This window comes from Pyxicephalus adspersus, chromosome 9 (assembly GCF_032062135.1).
Source record: "Pyxicephalus adspersus chromosome 9, UCB_Pads_2.0, whole genome shotgun sequence".
In the NCBI taxonomy this organism is placed as follows: Eukaryota; Metazoa; Chordata; class Amphibia; order Anura; family Pyxicephalidae; genus Pyxicephalus; species Pyxicephalus adspersus.
The window spans coordinates 23,624,818-23,651,513 of NC_092866.1; the positions used below are offsets into that span (position 1 = coordinate 23,624,818).

General features: G+C 36.3%; 1 protein-coding gene across 1 annotated transcript; it reads left to right on the plus strand.

The window, feature by feature from the left end:
* Positions 1–25,477, plus strand: LOC140338649 (uncharacterized). Its single transcript, XM_072422941.1, has 12 exons — positions 1–92; positions 904–970; positions 7,704–7,733; positions 10,296–10,364; positions 12,174–12,256; positions 13,750–13,876; positions 16,297–16,496; positions 18,534–18,809; positions 20,974–21,168; positions 21,525–21,713; positions 22,946–23,083; positions 25,118–25,477. The coding sequence occupies exons 2-12, from the start codon at positions 915–917 to the stop codon at positions 25,177–25,179; spliced, it is 1,425 nt and encodes a 474-aa protein (XP_072279042.1). The 5' UTR covers positions 1–92; positions 904–914; the 3' UTR covers positions 25,180–25,477.
* Positions 25,478–26,696: the final 1,219 nt, after the last annotated feature.

Genomic DNA, 26,696 nt, shown 5'->3' on the forward strand with positions numbered 1-26,696 from the left:
TCCCATCCTCATAAATAATTGGTGGTGGTGCTCTTGTTTGTTGCTGCGTCCGGCTCGTTGTTTTGGTTCGGTGGCATAGCAGTGCAGCTCAGGTTCGATGGTTTATGTTTTGTTGGTTTACATTTCAGCCTTTGTATGGTTTTATAACTATAACCTATCCTTGTGTATAGAGGTGTCTTCATATTTCCGGGCGAGACTCCGCTCAGTGTTTTATTGCCCTCCATTGTATGACATCCTCCTCCATACTCTGTGCATGCAGACAGATCAATGGAAGTCTTGTCATTTCCACAGATTCATGGCTCACTCTGAAACGTGTGCATCTCTAATACTGTAGATTTATATAGAGCCATAGAGTGCTCAAACAAAGGGAAAGTTCCCTGTGCTCCAGGATTTATGGGAGCAGACAGGCCGCTGCAGTTCAACTGCATCTGAGTTGTTTCATTTAAAATATTTGTGGTAATGTACAGAACCAAAATTCGAATGGAATTTCTGGACTTCAATTTATGGACTGTATTTTGACAGATTTCCCTCTTTTATAATTTCCTCTGTTTTCCTAAGCTGACCACTGGTAAGGTGGCAGGTGCACAAATTGAACTTTGGCTCAACTGAACGTGCAGGGACTGAGGGTAGATATCTGACATACATAGAAAGGGCTTCCATATACTTTATATGATTGATAAATATTCTGGCCATTTCCTTAGTCTATAGGTAATGCAGTGTTGTAAAGTAGTGAAATTATTGCTTTAACTGGTATTGGAGAACCTAGTGCTGTCATGGAAAATTTGGACATCGTCTTGTTCTGCTTGCTCATCTATTTTCTTTATCTTTCCAAACAAGAACATCAATATTTTGTTTTTCATCTTTTTTTATTTTTCTGTGTTTGATGTGTTATCTTTTTTTCAGGTGATTTTACTATGTCATCTTGGGTGAAAGTAACCAGGGGTCAGCCACAGAAGCCCGTTAATAAGAAGTAAGCACTTTTTGATTTTGCTTTAATTTACAAAGATTCTCATTTATGCATTATTATGTCATAAGTGTACTGGGAGGTGTCCTTTTTTTATAAAAGCTCTGTCTAAAGTATTTTTTTTTCCTGAAAATGAGAATGTAAGCAAGTCATTAAATCTTAGTGGTTAATATGTCAAGATTTTTTTTAACTCCTTACATAGATTATAGTATACTGTAATAGAATATAGAGACAAAGCAATGCACTTTGAGCATCACTGCTTTGTACGTTATACACTGTTAAAGTGGTGCTAAGGAGCAGATGGGCTCTTTATAGCATAAATGACACTAAATGTTTCTCCTGCAGTAAAACAAACTTGCCTGCCTTGACAATGTTCTGTAGAATGTACACTTAGCTGCTCATGTGCAGCTCTGTGTGTGATCTTGGCATATTACTTATCCAGGTTTTGGCCTGGTCAATCAAGATGACTAAAGATGCTGCTGAACCTGGAAAATGACCAGTTAAAATGTTGATTTTAAGTACCCAAGCAAAGTAGCCTACATTGTTTTATTACTTTATTAGTTTATTCCTTAAACGGCCTTTCTCAAACTTTTAACATGAGGGTACTACTAAAAAAACTTCCAGGTCTTAAGGGAACCCCTGCTATCATTATTAAATCTACAGCTCACACAGTACTAATGTAATGGTCAGTAGGAAGAATGCCTCTTACATTGCTGACCAGTGGAAAGAATGTCACCCTTGCAGATAGCCAAAAAAGAACTCCTAGCAGCCTCTGGAGGGACTCTGAATGAGAAATACTGACCTAAAGCAACCCTGTTGCTCTCTCTGTCAAAAGTGAATTAGTGTCACCTTGTAAAATAAAAATTAAGAATACTTGCGTCTCCACTGCCTGGTGAATAAAATCTTCACATTTGTGAGTAGCTCCAGGCACAATTGCTAGGCAACACTTTCAAGAGTGTTTAGCTCTGTACAAATGTCAGATTACTGTTGCTGAAAACTTTTTCATGATCATTGCCAGTGACAGATGGAACACACTGGATCATTTTGTTCAATAAGGAAGGGATGTGGCAGAATTGGTGAGCAACAGTGGGCGTTCCTGATCACTTGTTAGGGGACCACTGTACATGCAGTAGATTTTGGTAAAAGAGTGAGCATGACCGTTCTTTTAGGGCAACAACCACCTGACGTATGTACATCTCTTTAGATACCATGTAAGCTGGTTCTTTGGTTTAACACACCTGAAAAAGTATGATAGTTGAAAATGAGTAGGCAGTTCTGTATTAGAGAATATTGGCCTTCTGCAATGAAATTTACCTGCCTGTTCAGAATCTTTTCTGTAATGAAAACTGAGCTGCACATGAGCAGCTCCATGTATTAACCCAGCATACCTGGCTGCCTAGAATTAATTAAGCAATTAATAAATCTGGTCTGTCAGGATGGCCAAAGATCCTGAACCTAAAAAAGATCTGGAAGTGAGGAAGAAGAGGACCAAAATGACGTAAGGAGAGGTAAGTGTACATAAAAACAATTATCGAGCAGAGGGTTGTTTATTGCAGAAGAGGCAGGTAAACTCCTTTCTGCAATAAACAACCTGCCTGCTTAGTTTAGTTCTACTTTATTGCAATCATTCTAAAATACACAATTTGAGGAACAGGCACTTGATTTACTAGTATACATTGTTAACCTCATATTCTTGTGGTTTCTTTAGTTTATTCAGCCACTGATCATTAGGTTTTGCTCTCCTTTGTCCCATTAATCAGTATCTGATCGTATTTGGGATCGCAGGGTAAATGTTATACTGGGCTCAAGTGCAGGTATGCAGGTGGTATCCCTACATGATTCATTTGTGATTGGACTTTATTTCTTTTATCTGCATGTAGAAGGGCAGGCAGGAGCTGTGTTTGAATGGCATTTTTTCCCAGCTAAAGGATATCCTGGCAAATAGGAGAACCCCCAATATGTCCTTGACTTGCAGATACACATGTTCATTTAATTGTCAGTGTCCCCTGAATCCAATGTGTAAAGTGCTGCTACTTCTCAGAAGTGACCTCATCCAGTCCTTTGTTCTCAATAGTGTATAATTTTGTTTATGTAAAACAATTCTCAATTGGAGCCCAGAACTCTTAACTGTGAACTAGTTCTTTAAAAAGCTGCTCGCACTTCCACAGCACGTTGTTGGTCTTTACTACTGGTATCAACAGAACCTCATTTTCTGTGATTTCTGCAGTCCCAGCAGGATACCTGCTTGAATAAACCATTTCTTATTCAATGCACCCCTGATTGCATGAGTGACTGCTGATCCTGGTGGTATTTTTTATCTTCATTTTAATGTAGAAGGGAGAGAAGACATGTCTTGTTCCAGCCTTTGTTTCCTAAAACGTGTGCACCACACACCATGTCACCAAATAAACATTCTTATTTTGCTGATAAAACCAAGGAAACGGGAAAGTCTACCAATGATCATGACAATCAGAATTTGTCATTTTTGCTCCATCTCCCTTACGTTTACACTTGGTTCTTTACCTCACAGCTTCATTTGTCTGTCCGAGCCCATAAAACTATACCATACCATATACAGTAAAAATCTTAATCCTCATTTATCTTAAAATTATTACATTTTGGTGATTTAATAGTAATAAATGCAAACATGTTTTTTTCCGCCATATATTTTCTTTTAGAGATAAGGACATGTTGCATTACTGTTTTTGTTATTTTAGTCCCAGAGTGCTTCTAGATGTGTGAACATTTAAACAAAACTCCTAAAAAGGTTTAAAAAGAAAGACAGATGTGAAGATTGACAGTTTTCTACTGCTTTAAGGGGATAGCTGTCTTAGGCTATGTACACACGTGCAATAATTGTTGTTGGAAAGGATCCTTCACGATCCTTTTCAAGGACTAATGACTGCACAGTGCATGAATGGGTGTTTTATAGCACCATTCTCTCTATGGAAAGGGGAGTGGGAGAATGATAGAGCGGCAACCCCCAGCGCTCTCCCTTTCACTTCCATTACGATAGTCCGTGGATCCACCAGGACGGTGGTTCGGACGATGGACAATGAGCACTGTACACTGCAAGATTCTCATCTGATTGCAGCCCAGTGCCGATTATCGTAGGAGAACCATTGCACATGTGTACCTAGCCTTAGGCCTGTCATTAAGCTGAACTTGCATTAAGCTGATTAAGCTGAACTTGCTAGTAACGCGATAGATAAAGCATTGAATCTTGTTGAAATACAATGTTTTGTGCATTTGCATGATAATATGATTGTGTATGATAATGTTGAAACTTAGTCAAGATTTTGTTAGAACCAAATTACTTGATGGTCTCTTTAGGGAATCTAGAAGAAAGGAGTACGGGGGGGTCCTATTACTGGCTCCTCTGTGTGTTGAGGGTAACAACTACGATCGTGAACAGTCCTATGGTGTAATATTCACCCTTCTATCCATTATTGTAATGTTGACTTGTTGCCTGATCAAAATCTCCTATTTGAAGGAAAGATAATGTGGGTTGCTGACCTTGCTTAAGTTCTCCTGTGTCCAGGATAAACCAAGTAACATTCTTCTGGCTAGAACTGTATCTTTTAAAAAGTGTAAAATATATCTTTACACGAGGGAGTAAAAAAGACAGTAATACAAAATCTATAGAAAGAAAAATATTTTATGCAAATATGCTTGTAACCAGGTGAAAGGGTTTTTATTATTTTTAGGTATGTCTTACATATAGGCCTGATCAACACTAATAATAAAAAAGCAATTTCTTTTGTAAATAGGCCCATGTTTATTTATGGTGATGTGATCGTGTTCATTAAAGGACTATAATAAATAATAATGTGCATGAGCTGCATTACACGTCTGCATCTAAAGCAATCGCTGCTGTGTTCTGCAAACCCCTTCACCTGTTCTCCTTTTATCAGTTTATGAAGTGCTATAAAACGAGCATTGCATGTATAAAAACAAACCTTTATTACGTTTACTGCCTATATTAGTGGTTTGTAATCAATCACTTACTACTTTGGCTACTAGTACTAACCTTTATAGAAAACCTTGTATCAGATGTTTCCAATTTATTATGATATTTTCTTTTCTCTTTCGCCTGTTGTCATGTAATTCCAGCATGCTTAGTATTTAGATTGGTGATTATAACAAATAGAGAAATAGTGCTATCTACAGATTTAGATATTTAATGCTGGCAATTATTTCTCCACTGGCTTAAATACATCTTCGTGCAGCTTAGATTCTATTTCCTACATGTATATATTTGTTTTATAGGTCTTACAAGAGTCCTTATCGCTTTCTGCATTCTGAATCCCTCCCCCATAAGCAGGAAACATGTTAGGGGGGAAAAAACCATTTGCACGGCTCCAGTGGGAATAGGTTTTGAATAGAAGCTCCCTAGAGATGTTGTCATAGTAACCACAATGCCTATGGCTTCTCACACTTCAGGCACCATGGAAACCTACCCTCCACCATAACCAATTTATCCTGTACAGTGTGCTTTTCTGATTCACAAGCAATGTTTACTTATACCCTAGTGCATATAATCCATTACTAGATTTCATTTTATCATCCTTAGTTTTGTTCATCAGATATGCCCGTGTCCTGGCATAACAAATACACAAGCACATACTTACAATAATACACAGACATGGGGACTTTACTGGCATATATTTCATAATAAATGGCCTAAAAAGAACATTTTAGTTTTCGTGGTTACATAATATGTGCCAGTAAAATCCCAATGTCTCTGTATTATTGTTTGGAATTGTAAAAGTTAAGGCATGAAGTATCCTAAACTGCATCAAAGTTTTAATATTGTAAATGGCACATACTTGGGCTAGGTACACACGTGCAAAGTGCGCGGTATACTGCAAGCACAAATTAACAAATAATCATTTGATAAAATGGACTACACATTTTGACTTGAAAGAAATACAGACTGAAAGTGTGTAGGCATTCTTAATATATTGTGGCAGTGATCTCGCTGGCAATAAGGTTCCCCCTCATACCAGGGAATCGCTACCTCTCTACAGCAGCACCAAAGGGAATGAAAAGCAGCAGTGAGTGGTATTAGCATAGTAATAATAATAAGAGTATGCTGTGGTGCAAGTGACTGAACAGCTGGCAAAGTGGCAGCCACACTTTATGGTTGTATATTCTTTCATATTTGTCTCATAAAAATGCAGGAAATTCACAAAACATACCTGATTACCTGCTAGAAATCCAGTGTTTATCTAAATTTGGGTTGGCGTACCCCCCTGTGTCAGTCCTACCTGTTGGATTACAGAACTCAACCTTTTCCACACGATTACATTTTGTTGCTGGGTTCTCACCCAAGACTTTGCCCACATCTTGTGTAAAGGGAAAGGGCAGTTGAAGGATGTGATTCGGGGGGATGTGCCCAGGTCCGCAAAAACCGAGCTCCAGCAGCTGCTCCTCAAAACTTTCACAATCCTGGTATTGTCACAAAGTAAAAAAAAAAAAAAAAACAACTTCTGGGGCATACTCTACATCAGAGGTGCCCACACTTTTCTGGCTTGGGAGCTACTTTTAAAATTACCTAGTCAAAATGATCTACCAACAATAAAAACTTGGACTCAAACTTTACCGCACACAGGAGTTATTATTTTGAAAGGCAGAGCTCAATAATCTACTCGTGTTGCCTTTGGTATCTATTGGTAGATCACACTCTATCTGTTGGGCACCCCTGCTCTACATGGTAAGAGGAATGCTAAAGGACCATTTGGGTAATGTCTTAGCTTTCAAGACTAATCTCTCTGTATGAAATCTAATAGAGAACAGATAATATGTTGTATATTAAAGTAAGAAATTTTGTGTTCTTTATAGTTTTCCAGAAAAAGACAAACTATTTATATGATTGCTACAGCTGGTCAAAAACATAAATGTAATTGATAAAATTTTCAGTTGTAGGGTTGCATCTGGTAAAGTATTCTGCAAACACTTCATGCTGTCTAGCCAGCTTGATAACTTCCTAGCATGGATGAAGAGGACGGCAAATGTGGTTATGTGGTTTAGGAGCATGGAGAAAACAAGCTGACAATGTATTCCTATTGAAAATTGTTTCTCCACTTCCTATTTCCTAGGTTAATTTCATTTTATATTTCAAGAGTTAAATCTGAGCACAGTAGAAGCTGGGGACAGGGGGGAATAATTGTTACTCATTTACATCTGTAAACTTCACCTTCAGGAACATGAAACATCTCTGCCTCTGATTAAAAGCATGCAAAATAATAATGTGCTATTCATATTTAAAATAAATGTAATTTTAAAGTTAAATTATGATAATGGCCAGAGTGGCCGTGAAGTTGCAGTACAACTACCAGTTTCTTGCTAGTATCCTAGGGGAGATGCTGCATGGCATCCCAAATACAGAATACTGGGGGATGCAATGAGTGGTTCAGTACCTTTAAAGGGAACCTATTGCCAAAGTTTTTACTTTACATTAAAAGGTTGTCTACCCCTTTATGTAAAGTAAAAATTACCCTTTTTTTTAAATTTCTGCTGACTAGTCGTCGTGCAGGATTGCTTGTTAATAGAGAACATATACATAAAAGGCTTTACTTTTATCGCTGCTTCAATGTCATTGAGCCTGCAGATTAAAGCTAGTGCTTTCATTAGTAACATAAGTAACAAGTATATGTTGTTGTGTAAAAACTTTCATTAGAACTTTCATTTGCTAATTGTGTTCTCTGTTTTTCTACTTTTTCTTCTCTGTTCTCAGAAAACCAAGTGGGATTCCTCGTCTTTTGGAGTAAGTCGCTTTAATGTTTATATAATATGTTGGTTGTTGTATTCTCCCTATATGATGAAAATGTTTGCAAAAGTCATGTATTGCAACTAGTGTTACCGAACATGTAGAGAATTATATCTGCCACCTAACATTTACCAATGTACATATTTTCTGACTTCATAAGTAATTCCTGAGAAAAATACTAAAGCTGCGTACACACTGCCAATTTTTGTCGTTGGAAAGGATCTTTCACGATCCTTTCCAACGACAAGGGAGTGCACGATGCATGAACGATGCTGTACATACAGCACCGTTCATGCTCTATGGAGAGGGGAGGGGGAGAACGACGGAGCAGCACCCTGCTGCACGCTCTCCCCTTCCCTTTCATTAGGATCGGCTGTCGTCCATCGTCCGTGGATCCGGTCGGTCGTCCGGACGATGGACGACACCGACTGTACACACGGCAGATTTTCGCCCGCTAATTGGCCGATGCCGATTATCGGGCGATAAAAATCTGACGTGTGTACGTAGCTTAAGACTTCAGTGCCTTTACCCTTGTAATTGTTATTGTTGGAGTATTGAAGACATTGGAGCAGCATTTTATGCACAGATTTTATCATGTGTTTGCAATGATTGCATTTGGATTTAACTCAGGTTAGGTTTGATTTATTAGTTGTTGGTGTTCAAAAGCCTAATGACTCCTAAATTGTACCTTTGTCTATCCCTGACCTGAAATTGACAATCTAACAAGAACAGTTGAAATCCTGAGTTCATGCAAATGAAAGTCAGGTTTGGCTAGTTTTGACTACCGTGAACCTTTTGGAGAAAATATAAATGCAAATGGTAATGCTTTGCAGAATATTCAGATGTATGGATCTAGCATTGGTTTAGGAATGGTTTAAAACCTAAAATCTCATTTAACCCTGGGTGTTCAGCGGCATTTGAAATTAAAATCTATGTAGTCTCACATTGAATAGTTTCAAGTCAGTGTACCCTCCAAAATGGTTTGGGAGAATTCTAACAAGTGCAGAAAACTCAATGATATTCAGGTTATAGTTTTTTTTTTTTTTTTTTTTTTTTTTTTTTATTTTTTTTTTTTTTTTTTTTAGTGCCCACATAATAGCTAAATGGGGGGGGGGTAATCCTTTCATTAGCAATAGACAAGGTAGGTCATATGCGTTTCCTAAACTCTGTTTAGAGTGTCATATTGGCAAGTAATAATGTACACTGCTCCACCCTGGGAGTGATATACCCAATGTTTTGGGCGGTGTGCTAACGCATTAGGCAAGAGTTCACTTTGATCTAGTGGCGTTGAGTACAATGTCCACATCTAAAGATGCCCTTAGTGTATTGTCTGGGTGACAGATTCGTGTCAGTTTCAAAATGACCGGGTATTACCTCCCTGGCAGTATTCCTGAGTGAGGATCTGGGTTATTTTTCAAAGCGGTGACCCCTGAATTTCCAGACTTTTTTTTAAGTCCTACCTGGTTCCAGCGCTGTCCTCCAGTGATGCCTGGCATCTGCTTCTGCATATACAAATGCCGGCCGGTAAACGTTGGGGACCTTAGGCTGGAGGACGGGACCGTGGGGCTGGAGGGCAGGACCAGGCAGAAAAATTTAAAGAGTCTTTTTAAATGTACTGCATTTACATTACAATATACTCATTCAGAGGGAGGTTAAAGAATCTTTTAGTGATTTTTGCATGAGAATTACCAATGTATTTTTGTTTACAGGGGTCTGACAAAGAATATTCCAATGTTTGGAGCTTGACTTGTGGGAAACTTCATGGTGTTGGTTGTGGCTTGTAATAATTCTGGTTGTGTTCTGTTTTTGTTCAATCAAATGGTTGAATACGAGAGTCTTTTAAGTGGTTTAACACGTTGCTATGTTTTCTTTAAAAGTTTTTTACGTAACCTGTTTCTAAGAGTCTTGTAAGGATTTGGCCTCCTTTTCAAAATCTTCACTAGTACAGTTCCTTTTTAGTCTTAAGTACTGACTGTACCGGATACTTTTAATCAGATATATATACTATGAATGCTTGAACCATTCAGGATTGTGTTTCTGGCTGTGTCCTTTGTGTTATTGCTATTGATTGTAATGTATAGGTTGAAGAAAGGTCTTCTAGTGACTGAAATCATTGTGTTGTATAAAAATTCCAAGGATCCTGTCCTTAATAGTAAAACATCCTCATTGTAGCGCCACCACGACAAAATGTGGTGGCAATATTTTAGTATGTCCTTGTTCTCCTTCCTATTCACCTATTATATATAGATTGTTGTTCATTCCTGCACCTCGAATATTACACACAGATCATTCTTCACATTATATGTTCTGCACCTTCTGGTAGCCATAAAGTACCCATACACATGCGATCCTGGGAAAACTGTTAACATGCCTTAATTTCTTCTTTGGCACACCCATTTAACATGCCACAATTGATGGTATCTTCTATTGCTAGTTGCAGTTCTATCACCCATAAATATTATGGTGGGGAGTTTATCAACTTCAGAATACAAGTTTTCTAAGCCTTTTACCAGTAACCTTTTGGATTGGGTATGCTAAAGTATGTTTTTTCCTTCCTAGCATTAATCCATACAAGCCAAGCCAAAAGTTTTCTGACCTATATCCCAGAGATGTGGAAGATCAAAGCAGGTGAGGTTCTTTCTTATATTTTTTTTTCCCCATTTCTTAATCCTATTATGAAAATGCTATCAAAAATACTCAATTGTTTTAAAAAGTAGCTGCTCCAGTGCTTCTGTTAAAATGTATCTATTTTGCTTAGAGACAGACCAATAATAAGCATGCATTCAGTGAACTGAAGCAGCAGAATTGCCTAAACTTCAATCTTTTACAGGGAAAATGATACAAAGCGTCATATTACATATGCTAAATGTCTAGCATAACTAAGATGCTTGTTCCAGAAGTAAGAGGCTTCCTGATGAATTATATGTATTCATTTTAGGTCATTAATGGAATACCCCACTCAGTTTTAAATGCATTTCACAATTTGTTCAAAGTCATGGCTAGTATGTTTGGTTGGCATTTGGCATCCCATAGAATGATCTTTACTGGAACAATAAATACAGGATGGCAGTTGGCTATTAGAAATGTTTTCTTGCCAAAGGCCTTTATGGAGATGAAAAATGATTTTACACCCAGCAGTAAATGGCAGTGGTCACCAACCTTTTCAGACCCATGGACCACTAAATTTTCCAGCTTGGACCATACATGCGCGAGCGGCCGGGTGTCACTCATAGGTGAAGAAACTTCCCCCCACGGTGACGTCATGATGCCAGAACAAACCCACTCTCCCATCGCGGGTCTGAGCCTTTGTGACCAGAGTAACGCCCGCCCACTTTCCTGAGCCTGCGATTTGTATGAGGGACATGGTCAGCGCCTCTGGCCTTGCATTACCCAGGAAGCATAGGCTGGAGTCTCCAGATTTTTACTTGATATTCCTGAATATCTAATTTTAGTATACCCTGCATTTTTTTTTTTTTTTGTAATTTGTACCGTTTTTTTTTATTGGTTTTTTACTCCTTATTAAGCCTTATTTTAAACGCAGTTGTCACTATTTTCCCCCCATATCTTAATAAACCCCATATTTCTGTTTTTCTAACTATTAATGTTTAAAGTTTTCATTTTTATTTGCAAAAAACTTTGTAATGCTTTGTACCAAAATGGTAATTTTTATCTGTTTAAACAGGACAACTTCTAATATTTATACTTTTTATCTACAGTAGTACTATAAAAACTACACTGATAGAAAAGTCTTTTTATGATGTTTGGTGATTTGTTTATTTTTTTAAATATTTTTTTTCCAGTAAAGGCAGTATTATGAAAATACTTTGCTTGTCCTGGAAATCATTTATCCTAAATATGGGCAAAGTTATTGCCAAATAAACAGGGATAGTGCATGTAAAGGTTTAAGAGCTTCAGCTGTTAAAGCTGAACTGTGCAAATAAAGGAAATATTTATTCCTCAATAGCCACAACAAATTTAAATCCACTCTGGGTGCAGCAAATAACTTGTAAAGTGTTGACATTGTCATTGCGCAGTATAGTACAGAGAGCAGAGCTGTGGGAAAAACCCATCAGGTCATCTTACTACTTGCTGGCTGCATTAAAACTGAACCTAAAGTAGCAACTGGACTTAAAATGTGAAACTCCTGCACAGAAATAAATTCACACTTGTTTATTGCACTGTTCTAGAAGAATCCATCTGCATCTTTAATGTCCTCATATATGGTTAAACAGGTCTGTTCAATGGCAACCATGTAATTTCCTATTTTGTCAACAAGCATGTGAACCTAAAAGAGCTCATATTACTCTACAGTATTAACTCGTGTATGGTCCTAATGTCCAAATATAAACGTAAAAATCTGTTTAGATTAAGACTCCTGGTATTGGGACTGGAATTCTCTGGATGTTCCTAATGAAAATCTGTGTATTCTTTTAACAGCTTTGAAGAACTATTTGGAAAGAAACATAATTATTCTGCTGGGACAGAGGAATATTGTGAGAGATATCAATATTCTCAAAATAGTAAGTGGGCGATGCAAAAGTCTTCATGGATCCTTTATAGTCAATAAATTACAAAGATCTATACACTGCGTTTCTAGTTTTCTCCTCCTAAAGGCCAAGTACACCTATTAACATCTGTTCATTAGATGGAAACCCAGAAGTTTAATACACCTGAAAGTATTGTTATGCTCTCCATATTCCTCTATTGGGAACCCTATTGTTGTTTTGCATAGGGGTCCAAAGTACAATATTGGTACAATATTGGCATTGATAGTTTATGTAGTTTTCTGTAACTTTACACTACTACATTTTTACTTTTTATTGTAATTGGCTCTTCATTAAGTTCTACAAAATAAGCCAAAGTGCATCACCAAAATTTATGGCAAGTAGATGTATTTTAATTGTTTGTCACTACACTAGTTTGTGTGTGTGTGTGTGTTTTTTTTTTTTTTTTTTTTTTTTTTTCTCCTCCCTTTGCCCTTTTTCTTAAAAAGCACAAATTTTATCACCAAACTTCTGGCTGCCAATGTCTGCTTCATCGTTCCAACTCCTTCCATCTCCATTGGTCCACTTGGTGCCACCGCTTTAACATACATCACACGTGTGCTTTTAGTTGATTTTGAAATTTTTTTTTTTAATTTGAGGTTACAGTGAAAACAATATGTACGTACAGTTTGAAACAGAAGTAAATGTACAAATAACTAACATAGCAAATCCCTTTTACGTGCTTTTGGTTTTTTTTTTTTTTTTTTTTTTTCCACCTAAGCAAGAACAAGCCTATACTTGGCATACGTGTGCAGGTGTCTCAACACTTACCTTTAACATTTTACTTGATAATGACAGAAGGTATAGAATGCCCACACACAACACGTCATGACCCAAATGGACCTTGCATGCAAAGGGAAGAAAAATGATTGTAATTCTAAAGGTTTTTTTTTTTTTTTTTTTTTTTTAGGTAATTTAAACCTTTTCATATGTCACTTTAGATGAAAATTATCTGCCTAACTTACATAATTTGTACATATTGTGCACTTGTATACAAAGTAAAAATCTAGTAGGTAGAATTATTTCATGGTCCCATGCCTCACAATAATGTGCTATGGGAAAGTTATAAGAATCGTCTCCCAAAAGATGTAAATATGACTTAAATTCCTAATGCTGCACTTTACATATAAAATAGCCAAAATTGGAAGGCTTGATGGCTTTCACGTGTTTTTCATTTTCATGATCTAGCTCTACTGATATAATTTTATACTTCTTTCAAGTGGTAAAATAAAACCTGTTTTGGATCCTCATTTCACATTTCATTACGTTCAGTACCTCATTTAAACACCAGATGTTAGATACTTAATTAATTAAAATGACCATTTCAGTGCAACATCAATTTTGTATAGGATGTCAAAGGGTCATGATAAACATTTACACATTGTATTTTACATATTGCAGAATACATGAGACTGTAGTTTACCCTTTCTATGGAATTGGAACTTCAAGTTTTGTTTGTTTTTATGTAGATACACAATACAACTCCGATGATCGGAGGCAGAAGCTGTATTTAAAGTTCTACCAGCAAATACAAGATGAATATCACAAGGAGAGGCCATCAGACTGTGTGATTGTAGCTATCAGCAAGGAACAGATGTAAGTAAGCCTGAATCTAGGATGCGGCCATGGAATCATCTTTTCTATTCTCTAAACAGTTTGTTCTCATAGTAGGAAAAAGGCCTTCTTGGTTAGGCTAAATTAAATTCCTTTTAGTGGTGTAAAATTAAAGCAGACATATTCCTCTAAAAGCCTAACACAAACTACCACCTTACTATTGCCACTAAAACCTAGAGTGTGCCTGCTTGAATATCCAGTATTCTTTTGTCCATCATCCACATTTATGTGGTCCGTGGCAAAGGACGGCAGTCCAATACCTAGCCATGCTTGAATGCTGATCATTTCTGTCAGCAGAGACCAAATGTTCAATGACTGTTGGGATTAACATATATATACTGTCAACGTCTATAGGTAAGCCAAATAAACTACCTTTGTTTGGAAAGTCTTAACTGCTCTATTTAAGGCAAGAAAACTTGTTATCTTTAGGCACCATTACATATTTTAATCTTATACCCATATATTGAAGTAATAAGGAGTAATTATTTACATAAATTGATTGCGCTAGCCCCTATACACTGAATTATTGGTATTACAAAGTGCACTTGTATGCCAGACAGTAACGTAACATGGTGAAATGCTCTCTATTCTGATATAGTTAATGTGAAAGTTAATCCTTTTCTGCACACAAATATTATTTATGTTTAAATATTTGCAGTGAATATAGGCTTGTATCAGTTTTTTTAATTGTAAATTCTGCACATTTTTTGTTATTATCCAGTCTTTTCATTTCATTACACATTAGAGAGTTGTGAGCTTTTAAGATAACTAATGTGCATCTATACATTCACCCTCTACTTTAAACCAGCTTTGGACTTTAGAAGCAAATGATTATTATTAAAATCCTGATAACTTCTATTTGATCCTTTTAAAGTGAAGTTACCCATTGGCTTAAGGACTGATGTTCAGGAAGAGCTTGCCGATCTTTGACTGAATTGTGATCCACTCAATTTAGTTTTACCAATGCCTAAGCATTTGATTATATAGCTGATTGCTGTGTGATCAGTTTCACTTTATATCCACTGTATTGTACTAAAATATTTCATAACTTTGTTCGTTTGCATACAACTCTGAATGGCCATTTCTAAGTTACATTGTCCAAATAGTAACAAAAACAAAAATTTGCATTTACTTTCTTTTTCATCTGTATTGCCAACAAATTCAGACATGTGGTCATACTATTTATGTAATATATTTTATTTCATGATCTGAAACTGGCAGCACTTTTTGACAAAATAAGGTTTTTGAAACAATAAATTAGGTCAAATATGAAATCAGTAAATTGTTTTAAAATGTGTAAAAGAGATCTCTTGAAATGATTACACTTTGTAATACTGAAGTGTTTAACATTTTATACGCATAAGTTTCCCAATAAAGGGAAGGTGAAAGGGAAACCAAGGTGCTCAAGAGAACAGAAAAGATCCTGTTTGGATCTTTTTATATAACAATGTTGATTTGAATTGAAAGAAAAAAACTTTACACTGATCAATATAAAAAAAGTTTCCACCCTTTATTAACTCATTTCTACAACACATTTTCATATATAATACACAATAACTCCTATGTGTGTTTAAAATCGACCTAACACAAACTCTTAAATGACATGTACAGATATACCATCTGGCATTTGTTATAATTCTAAACAATCCATGATTAATGAAAATTACCACAAGTTAAAAAATTATGTGAATGTAAAGTCTGGTTATAATCTGCTAAATATATACCATTTTTTTATCTGCTTAAAGACTGTCCTGCCTTCTACCCAGCATAAAACATTCTAAAACTAAAAAGGTTACTCACAAATCAGCAATGCTGATAATATTTTGGTGTTTGAGATACCGTATAATGTCCATTAGGGTGTTTCTGATTCTAAGCTCTAAGAAATTAACAATAATCAAAGCTGATTTGGTTATGCTAGGGCAGGTAAACGGTGGAAAAGGAAATCTGATGCAGATATATTAGCAATCAGATCTCTTGCACCACTGTTAAAACTACTTTCATCCCCTGATGGAGCTATGTTGATTAAACTGTTTAATGTTTTTATTCCTTTACAAGGTTCTCTTGAATATAAGATATTTTAGCTTTGTAGTATTTACACAATTACATTTTTTTATTATGTTATTACAAATATATGACAACTTTAAACATTCTCCAGCTGTATCATAAAATTTGTGATTTAGGCTATTCATTATCTTTACAGTAAACAGCACCACATACAAATTTCTTTGTAATTGATTTTATTGTATTAACAATTTTCCCCTAAATTAACTTGCACACTTTAACTCTTTTTCACAACGCCAGTATTTTTACATGTAATCGCCTCACATTAAAAACTTTAAAAGTCTCAGTAATAAAATATCATCTATCACTTGCCAATAACCCTTCATTTTCTCTTTTTAAAGGGAGTACGCCACTGTCATAGGTCATCGATTGCAAGATCATGGCCTAGTGGTGGAGATGATTTACTTGACATCAGAAACTGGTCTCACACGTGCCCTCCAGGAGGTTAAAAACGACGGCTCCCCGTTTTGCATACTAGTTGAGCATTCAAATGTAGCCCTCTCCTCTTGCACTGCAATCATTCTTCATGAGTCTATCAAAAGTAAGTGTAGAGTTACACAAACACCCCTCCCAGACACTACTAAAAGCACTACACCTATAAATTGTATAGTGAACACATTATTTAGCAATGCACATACAAGGGCGACATATAAAAATGATTTCAGATAGAAATTCTTTACTTTCCACTTGGCAAAGAGCTGAACTTGCTATAGGCTCACACCAGACAGAGCTTTCACTACTAAACTGTGTCTGTTCGACTGCAGATATGATGATTTACGCTTTCAGAAAAAAAGGCTGTGACAAGACAACTCTTAAGTAATGTAGCTGGTAAAAAAACAAAAACACATTTTTCAATACCACTATGCACAACATTGTTGGAGAAGGAACTGTGATCAAAAGGTCCACCCAATTTTGGACCCAGTTCTTTCCTATGTTGTATTTTAAAGCTCTGTCCCTTTAACCTAATTGTCCAGTGGAAGTAAAAGTGGTCTGCACTGTAACTCAAATACCTTTATTTCATGCTTTAAATCAAAGCTAGAGTTCAAAATATTTATGAATAATTGTTTCAATTATTCTGCATTACTACGTACAACTTGAATACTCACTTTAAAAACTCATTCCCACTTCCCACTAGATATTCCACAATAATATTTGTTGTAGTTGCATTGTTATACATTTCCTTTTGTAGAGCTAGTACTTTGGTTGGCTCAGCACTTTACGCTGATGAGTATTTTGTTCTCTAACCCTTAAATGTACCTCTGTATAGAACCTAGAGGTATTTCCAGCAATTGGTAAAGTCAGTGTTGTCACCTACTTCCACTTGTGCCCACTTTGCTTCCTTTTTCCCAAAAATGTACAATACATTAAAAATGCCATTTAGCATTAAGCTATTTGAATGTAAAATGTGGACATTTTACATTTCCACGCCCACTAGAATACAACAAAACTACTAAATAAAGTTGAGATGCTTGAAGTCAATCAGAATTTGCCACGTCAAGGTCCTTTACACACATTTAGGACCCTACCAATCACTAATGAACTGTTGGAATGCTCTTACAGAATCTACAAAATGGTAAAGTTAAGTAGATGTGGTTTTCCAGTAATCTTTTGAGTATTTAGTCAGATATAAGTAGTAGCCGCATCAGCACTGATAAAACTCACACATAACTACTAATATATATATATATATATATATATATATATATATATATATATATATATATATATATATATATAAAATGTTCACTGTAATTGTGAATGATCATAGCGACCTGACCAGATAATGGTTATATTGCTTGGTACATTAGTAGGGAAAAAAGTCACTAAATGTTACCCTTAAATTGTTTTACAAATCAAGAATGAGGCTGTACGTGTGTGTATGTATATATATTATATATATAAAAAAAATTTTTTATTTGATTTATTCTTCTAATTTAATCTTTAAATCTAATAAAATCACAAAAGCCCATTCCACACTGGTTCTCTTAAATAGATGTCATTTATGTTTATAGTCTAATATCTGCATGCTTGGCTACGTCTGAGCAAAGGGGAACAGATAATGAAAACTCCTTCTGAAATAAGTAATCCTGAACCATAGTAGCTGGTTTAGATCCATGTTCAGTAGATACCTAAATTCTGGAACAATGATTTGTTAAATGTTTTTTATAATTTTTTTTTTTTTTTTTTTTTGGACGAGAAAATTTCTGTATCCTGCTTCTCTTACAAGAGCTCTTTTTTGAGTTCCTTTTGTCATTGGAAGTTATGGTTCTTTTTTTCAGTCCCTTATCTGTAGAGGCTTATCCTTGAGTTTATCAGTGTTGAAGTTGTGCACCTTGATTATGGAGAGAATTGCCATGAAACTAATCAGGACTGCCACATCATACTAATCTACAGGAAAAGCTAGAATTTAGAATTATACATTTTTATAGATAACGCATGTAAAAAAACACACTTGGTTTATCATTAACCCTTTTATTAATAAACACTTGACATTCGTCCACACTTCACATGATTTTATTTTGATTTTAAAAGATGTGAGCTAAAAACTGACAAAGCAAGTTATGTCTCTCCTCTGTAGTACATCGTAATATGCCCATGGAGGATGCCCTGGCTCTGGTAGTTAAGGCATTCGGGAAAATTTTTGGCGAGCGTGAACAACAGGAGCGTAATGAAATTTCACACAAAGCGGCTGATCTGGCAGACGACTACCTGGAGAGGGAACTCTATGAATCTTACACTGTCCCTCTGGACATTAGGCACCTTCTCTACCTTTTAAGTGATGGCAAATATTTATATGCCGAAGAGCTGAAATCAATCAGTGACTACCTGAAGACCAGGATAACTGAGCTGGAAGGTATACTTAACATTTCCCATTTTGTCCCCAGTGCACACACATGACCAGAACCCCTTTACCCAACTGTTAACATCCACCACTGTCACCTCCTGTTCAGTGACCATGTTCTACAAGTATCATGGACTTATGGGTAAAATTGAACTAAATGTGTTTCTAGATACATTATCTTTAAATTGTTTCATTATTCTGTACACATGAAATCATATTTTAATGTCTGAATATAGGGCTACCATATACACACCAGAACACATACCAATAAACATTCATATTTGCTTTCCTGTAGCTGTGAGGTCGTTGTAGCTGCCATCTCGTGCTGAATGTCCCATGTTTAAACGACTGCTGTATACATTTTTTTAGGTTTTTTTTTTTTTCTTTCAAAGGTTAATTCCACCAAAATCTAATTAACCCTTTTACAGTCAAACTGAATTTCATATACTACTTCAAAAGACAGTAATTTTAAAAAGCACCCACTCTGTTTAAATATTAAAAAGACATTTAAAAATTAAAAAAATAGATGAAAAACTTTAACTTCCATTTTGATGCACTTCTCTTTGGGAATACATTATAAATATAATCAGTTATTCAAAATTTTAATTTTCTCAAATGGTTTACAACGTCGACTGCTTTATCATTTTTTGTACTTCTATTTTGTAGCCTATTTTTGGTTATTCTATACATTAAAACATTAAATACTAATATTTATTTTAATCTCTTGTACTGTGTAAGCACCAGCATGGTAATACTTTTTTGTTTTGTAATAGTATTTGAATGAAAAGACTGTGTCTGTGGGACATTTAAAGTGAAACTCCGGCTTTGCTAAAATAATAAATGAGCTAGGTATAGTATAATCTTAAATAAATATTGCAACAATTTTAGAAAACTGCAAAATCTGGAGAAATTATTCTCTCTATCTTGTCTGAATTAATGAGAGGTTGTGCATAAAATGGACCACTAAGTTTATCATTTTAAATCCTGTGCATGCGTGGGGAGCCATGTCACTCAAAGTGGAAGAAACTTCCCCTAGTGTGACATGATGCCAGAACCTGCCCACTCTCCCATCGCAGGCCCAGACCTGCTTGCTAAACATCCTGGAGGACAGTAGTGTCAGCGGGGTCAGGAGAAAGATGGTACACTTACCTGTGGACCACCGGTTGGCGACTGCCGCTATAGATAATGTCTACCTCTTGAAGGCTGATTAGTAGATGTTTTCAGCCCAGAGCTCTGCTGCTCTTAGGCTTAGGATGGCTTTGCACTGGACATTTGTAATGATAATCTTAAAGCTTTCCAGCAAATGCAGCAATCTGGCACCCATTATTTCAGTAGCTTCCCATTTTTGGTTGGTCTTTATAAATTTAATTTTTAGCTGACAGGGATTTACTTTTTACTTGATTGGATAATTGAAGTAAATCTTCATATAATTTTGTGAGTATTCTCAACTCCTTTAGTAAATCAGTCTCATTCTGTATGTGTTTTTTTTATGTTCCCTTTGTTTTTAGGGTAGTTTTGGTTCCTCCCACAATTCAGTGACAGACTAATGGTGGCTATATATTATGCAATGTTTGGTCAGTATTTGGAAGACATTGTGACATAGGTTCCAATATTGTCTCTATAGTATGTCTAAGCTCAAAATCCTTTTCTGTGCTCCTTTCAGAGGTACGGACTGATGTGTGCAGTTTTATTCCAGGAAAGTGCAGTGAAAGAATGACAATGCTGTAAAGTAGAGTAAAAATGAATATTTTATTCAGAGAGAAATAGGGAGTCAGGTATGCTGTTTGTTTATGAGAGGAAGGTAGCTGTTTATTATGGTTAGTGAAGTTTTAATTTTCTTCTGTGGACAACTACAGAAAGCAAACAAATTGTGCTTTTAATTGAATTCCATTTAGAATATTGTACAATTTTATATATTTATGAATCCGGAGTTGCACTTTAAAAAAAAAAAAAAAGATACTTTTTTTTTTTTAAATGAAAATACTGGCTTGCAAGCAACATATATTTTGTTCACCTCGTATTATGCATTTATAAGTCATAATGCATACCTGCAGTTTTTGAATCCTTATGTCAGGTAAGTGTGTCACTTGGGTAACTAAATTTTAGTGGTCTTTTGCAAAGGGATAGGATGTCTTTCCTTTGTTCCTCCTTACCCATCATGTTTTCAAAACTTTAGGCTTTGAAGAAGCAGATACTACTGAACAGGCTAATCCTACATATGATAGTCACGCCAACAGTAAAACACATCTCTTGGATAAGCCCCCTCCACTTCTTCCCACGCCTGCCAGGAATTCATTTGGAGGACTAGCTAAACCATCTCTATTGGGTGACAGACCATCAGCTGGTGGTATTGGTCTTCTTTCCTCTCAAGGTGAGCAGCCCATTATGTCATTGTTTTGTTACCAACACCATTTTCACTTAGCTGCATGACAAATGAGAAACCTATATTTTCTGTTTGTGTGTGATTTTTTTTTTTATTTATTTTTTTTTTTTTAATCAAATTGAAGAGAATAAAATATCATACAGGAGTAACCATTATTTGTACCCTTTCACACCTCTTTTAACTACACTGTCAAACTTTTTATTCTGGCCTGCCTTGGGGACTGCTGTGTGTGTCGGCTCTGTATCTTTCATATTTATCAGTCCATCTCGGACTGGAGGTTTTATCTGGCTGTTGAATGCTCTGCTGTCTATATTATTTTTCAATAATATGTTTGTTACATTTAGGCTTTAAACAAGTTGATCACTCGGAAGATGGAGCTAATGCCATTTATAATACACTACCCGGTGTTTCAACCGATGCCCTGACGAAGCCTCCACCTCTCCTTCCTACTCCTGTTAGGACCCCATTATTGGCAGTAGGGAAGCCATCTCTTTTATCGGACAGATCCCCACCTGGGCTTCTTCCTACACCAGGTATTACGTTTTTATTTTTTCAAACAAAACAGTTATTGCTTACTTGACAAAAAAAAAGGATATTGGAGTATCATCAGAAATCCACAGTCCTTTCTGCCGTGCAGCCCCTGTTGGTAGACGTAAAATCTTGTATAGGCAGTAGATCATAACACTTGCGTGGATAGAATAACATTTTATTCCTGGTGTACTTTAGAGCAGCGGTCAGCAACCGGTGGTCCGCGAGAACACACAATCCGTGTCTCTGGACAAAATCCATCCACTCTACCATTGCAAGTTCAGACCTGTGATGGGAGAGTGGGTGGGTTCTTGCATTATGATGTTGCTCTGGGGCAAGTTACTTCCCCTTTGCGTGACACATGGCTCCCCGTAAGTTTAGTGGTCCGTAGGTCTGAAAAGGTTGGTGACCGCTGCTTTAAAGGGTTTAAGTTAACATACAGGGTTACTTGTTTTTCCTAATGGCTGCAGCAACAGGTTTTACTCCTGCCTGACTTCTAGATAAAGGGACCTTTACCTCCTCAGAAATGTTATTCTTTAATATGGTGTTTTAATAAAGCCTCCGCATTTTATTTGGATGTTTTGGCTTTTCAGGTTTCTGTGCCACCATATATCAGCTGCCATTACATTCACTTACTAGGTTATGTTTCTCCTAATCCAAGCAACCCATACTGCTCTGTGACCACTGTCTATCTAATTTCCATACAGAAATGGTGAGTGCTGTAGTTACCAGGACAGGGAGATATGGACAGCAGTAAAAATAAAGTATTGTCAGGTTTTGTAACTTTCTTACAAAACCAAGGATGTTTCTAAGGCTCAGTTATAGAGAATTACTCTCATCTCCCATCTTGAAAGAACCTGAGGAGTAATATCTACACTATGGACACAAACGGCATTAAAAATTTGTCAAAAGCATTGTTTCTTTCTAGAGTTCCATGTTTTCTCTTCTGGAGAAAAGTTGTTGGAAGTCCACACTTGATAGAACAACCACTGTTAGGTTTTTAACTTTAATCAAAATGGCTCTGACCACGGTTTAGTCAAAGAGAAATTTTATTGACCTGTGTTTATCCACTAACATGTCTGTATTACCACAGAACAAGATTTTTGGTAATATAGGGCTTCCGTAATTTACCTCATATTGTATGTATTTTGTTTTATTAATGCTATATATGTCCTCTGATTTATTTACATAAAGAGATACAAAAATGTGTTTTTATAAAATATTTTTTTTTGTTCAGGATTATCAGCACCAAAAGGCAAACCTCCGCCTTTATTGGCAATGCCAACAAAAAGACCTCCACTCCTTGGCTTTTCACCAATTTCTGCTGCAAAAAGACCACTCCTCGGTGAAAAACCAGGTCTTCTTCCCACCCCTGGTAAGTTTGGATAGTAGGATATTGTCTAAGTAAAGTAAAAAAAAAGCAGTGAACAATATGGCTCAATGTTTAGCAATCATTTTAAATCTCACAGAAAAAACAATCGATAAGTTTAAGGGGACTGTGTCGCATTGGGCACCCATGAGCATCTAGATAACATAAATACCAGTTTGACTTTATGTACCACTGAGTATAAAACTACTACAGCTAGATTGCCCTTTCCTAGAGGGAACTGCTGTTTAACTGCAAGAAGTTTGTCATTGCCATATTTAGTACACTGGAGAAAACATTAAAGGGGAAGCAAATAGCAATACGGTGCGATATGTCCATGTTCTACTTTAAAAATGCACCTAAGAAAGTAGAGTCCTTTATAGATTCATCTATAGCATAAATGCTGTAGAAGGGAACTTTACTGTTGGAAGGAGAGCAAACCTGAGCCAAGGGCTTGCCTCAGCTTGCTACTGCTGCAGCATTAGAATCATTGGGCCTGAATTTTAATAAAGCTCTCCAAGGCTGGAGAGAATACACTTTCATTGGTGAACCTGGGTGATCCAGCAAACCTGGAATGGATTTCTTAAGTCGTGCTATTTGTTAGCAAATGTTTTCAATCCTGGACCAGATTAATTAATGAAAGTGTAACTTCTCCAGCCTTGAATAGCTTTATTAAATCGGGCCCATTGTCTGCTCACCATGCTTGACAGTGTGCTGACTGACTTTCTTAAAATAGCTGTGCTACTTCAGTAGAGGATATGACCGTTTATTTTCCTGGAATGTCTAGATAACAAACCTGAGTATGCTTCAATTCCTGTTTTTCAACCGAGTTTATGGCCATGTGTAGCCACTGAGGTGGCTACACCGATCGTAAACACATTCAATACCACAGAGCCATTAAAAGAAGTCTAAGGGTCAGGCACTGATTTATTAATCAAAAACCTCTATCCGGCTCACCCCCACAACCCCCCACCGGTTATGGTTTCATGGTTCATGGTTATACATTTGTATTTTGGTAAAGCCAAAACTATCTGAATAAATATTTAAATACATTAAAATCTAGCATTTGTCCAAGGCCCCAGTAACTCCCCCATATGTTTTACATAATATGTATAGGAAGAGAGTATTATGAGAACATTGGTAAGCTTTGGCTCTGCATGCTGTTCTATAAATGTTTATCTAGCATCATGAAGGGGGTCTGGCCTCAGTTCATTTCCACTACTGACAGATAATATTAGAAACTATTACAGTGCACTGTTAAAGCAATCTTTTAGATCACTTTCCAGTTAACTTCTGTTCTGTGTCTCATTCTCAGTGAATGGGCAATAGCTGACCTCTGATATAGGATAAACATGTGTCATGATGTTGATGGGTACCAAAAGGTCCATTCACTGTGTTTTCTTTATATATAGACCATGTCGTTCTAAAAATGGGAAAGCTGGCAGTTGGGTCTCTACTAGCTGTCACAAGTGTTAAAGAACAATATGTCAGGTTCTGATCTGTATATTACTTGTTGGCTTGTCCTCATTTTTCTTTTTAATGGGGGGGGGCATGGCAGTCCTAGAAAGTTCTGTTTTTATTTTTAACTACATCTTTGCTTTAGTTTTCATTCTTTGGAATAGGAGCAACTGTGTAAAAAAGAATTTAGACAAACCCATAAAAAAAAGGCTCACGCCACATTTCTCTGGTACAATGACATTTAGCTCACTTTGTGCAGGAAAAAATTGGCAAGCCTTGTATATGTTGTGCTAGTTTACTAGCCTATTAAATAAATATTTAGCTTAAGTCCTGGTTTTTACTATGACAACCTCTAAAAGTTTGTTCTAGTTAACGTTGAGAGTTGCTGGGAATATTAGTAGCTGTAACCAATAAATTATTAAGGAAAACAAGGAAGAATCTGAAGTCTAGAGCTGCCATTCTTATAACCCTGGTGTTCTCATTTATAGTATGGTACAATAAAACTGTAAGACATGTTAGTTATGTAGACTTCTCATACTGCTGCAATAACATTTTTTTTTTTTTTTGTATTTCTTCACTTGACAGCTGTTTCTGCAAATACAACTTCACACCTCTGGCCAGTGAAACCCAAATCTTTACTCAAGTAATGCAGAAGATCTGATTCAACAACTATTGTATGCCCAGTTGTACTTGTGATTCAGTATTAGAGAAGTGCAGCAGTAATGTGTGAATGTCCCTACATTCCTATAGGAGTATATTATTTTTTTTTTATTATTTTTTTTTTTAATGGTTACACTACTCGCAGACTGAACAGTGATATGTTTATTTACTGTGCGATGCAATCATGTCTGATAGCCAGCAAATTCTTTTTGTTTTGTTTATATAATATATCGGTTTTATCTGTCTCTTCAGAGGAAATTCAAAAATTAAATGTTTTACATAATACCTCGTCTGATCTGTTATCTTTAAAAACTTTGGGATGGCAGTATAAAGTATACGCTTTATACTTTTATAAAGTATAAGTAGTAAGTATAAATGTCAACTCCACACTCTTTAAATCTGAAACTTTTTACTTTTTCAAAGGAGCCTGTGAGGATACGAACATTGCCACTGCTTGTATGTTTTTAAAAGATAAAAAGTAAGGGACCACCAATTTTATGTCATGGCTTTTTGAATCCCTGGCTCAGAACATGTCTCTCACTCTATGCTTAGTTAAGGTCACTCACTCACTAAGCTATGATACTGAACAAACCTGGATAAGGCAGCTTGAGAAAAAAAAAACGGTTCCATATTCCGTATGTCTAGCTGAAGACGTTAAATAACACACAACCAGGTCTTGGCAAGTATAAATGGCCTGATGATTTTCTTGAGCGTTAATGGTCAAATGTCACAAGATGTCCTTCATTTGTTGCCTCCACACATTGTATTCCTCTTTCATGTGCACGTATACAAATGTCCAAAATCACTTGTGTGAAGTTGGGCAGCTGAAAGGGATGTGATATATTCCCTGAGGTCCGTCTGTTAGTACCTACAATTTTCATTTTCATATGTGATTTCTGTTTTTTGAACCTTAAATGACTTAATAGGAATCCACTTTGTAATTCATAAGAAGAAAACACTGAGTAGTGCGACTGCTGCTTATAAAGCAAAACGAGGAACAAACTGTAACTTTTGTTAATAAAACATTTAAAAAAAGTTTTTTTTTTTTTTTAAGCTTATACCTATTATGAGAGTTTAAGGTGCACATTCAGGAGGCTTTTGTCTAGATGTAAGACCAGTGCCTGTCCAGTTCTCCAGTGTCTATCTGAGCTCTCCATACTTCTAATAAGGATGTAAATAAAAAGGACCGTCTTCATCGATTTGGTAGATATCCTGCATTGTTCAAGAGGTGTGGGGAAAGATTTTGCCTCTCTGTGATGGCTGGCTGATGCTATGAGCTGGAAAGAACATTTCTCTCATCTTGTTTTTCACATGTGACTTATGTCCCTAGAAGGTTAAAGTCTCATGGTCTTCTTGGCATACCAGGAGTCTCCGACTGTACTGAATGTACTATGATGTGACTTAAGGAGCAAATGTTCATGATAAATACTTCAATTTGTCACATCTGGTCTTGCTGCATAGATTTAAAGTATCTCATGCTCTCCATTGTCCTCTCATCCTTTCA

Excerpts from the sequence above, each read along its gene's own strand:
- LOC140338649 (XM_072422941.1), top strand. The coding sequence starts at position 915 with ATGTCATCTTGGGTGAAAGTAACCAGGGGTCAGCCACAGAAGCCCGTT. Across the intron at positions 13,877-16,296 it reads GCTATCAGCAAGGAACAGAT|GGAGTACGCCACTGTCATAG; the intron begins GTAAGTAAGCCT and ends CTCTTTTTAAAG. Across the intron at positions 21,714-22,945 it reads TGGGCTTCTTCCTACACCAG|GATTATCAGCACCAAAAGGC; the intron begins GTATTACGTTTT and ends TTTTTTGTTCAG.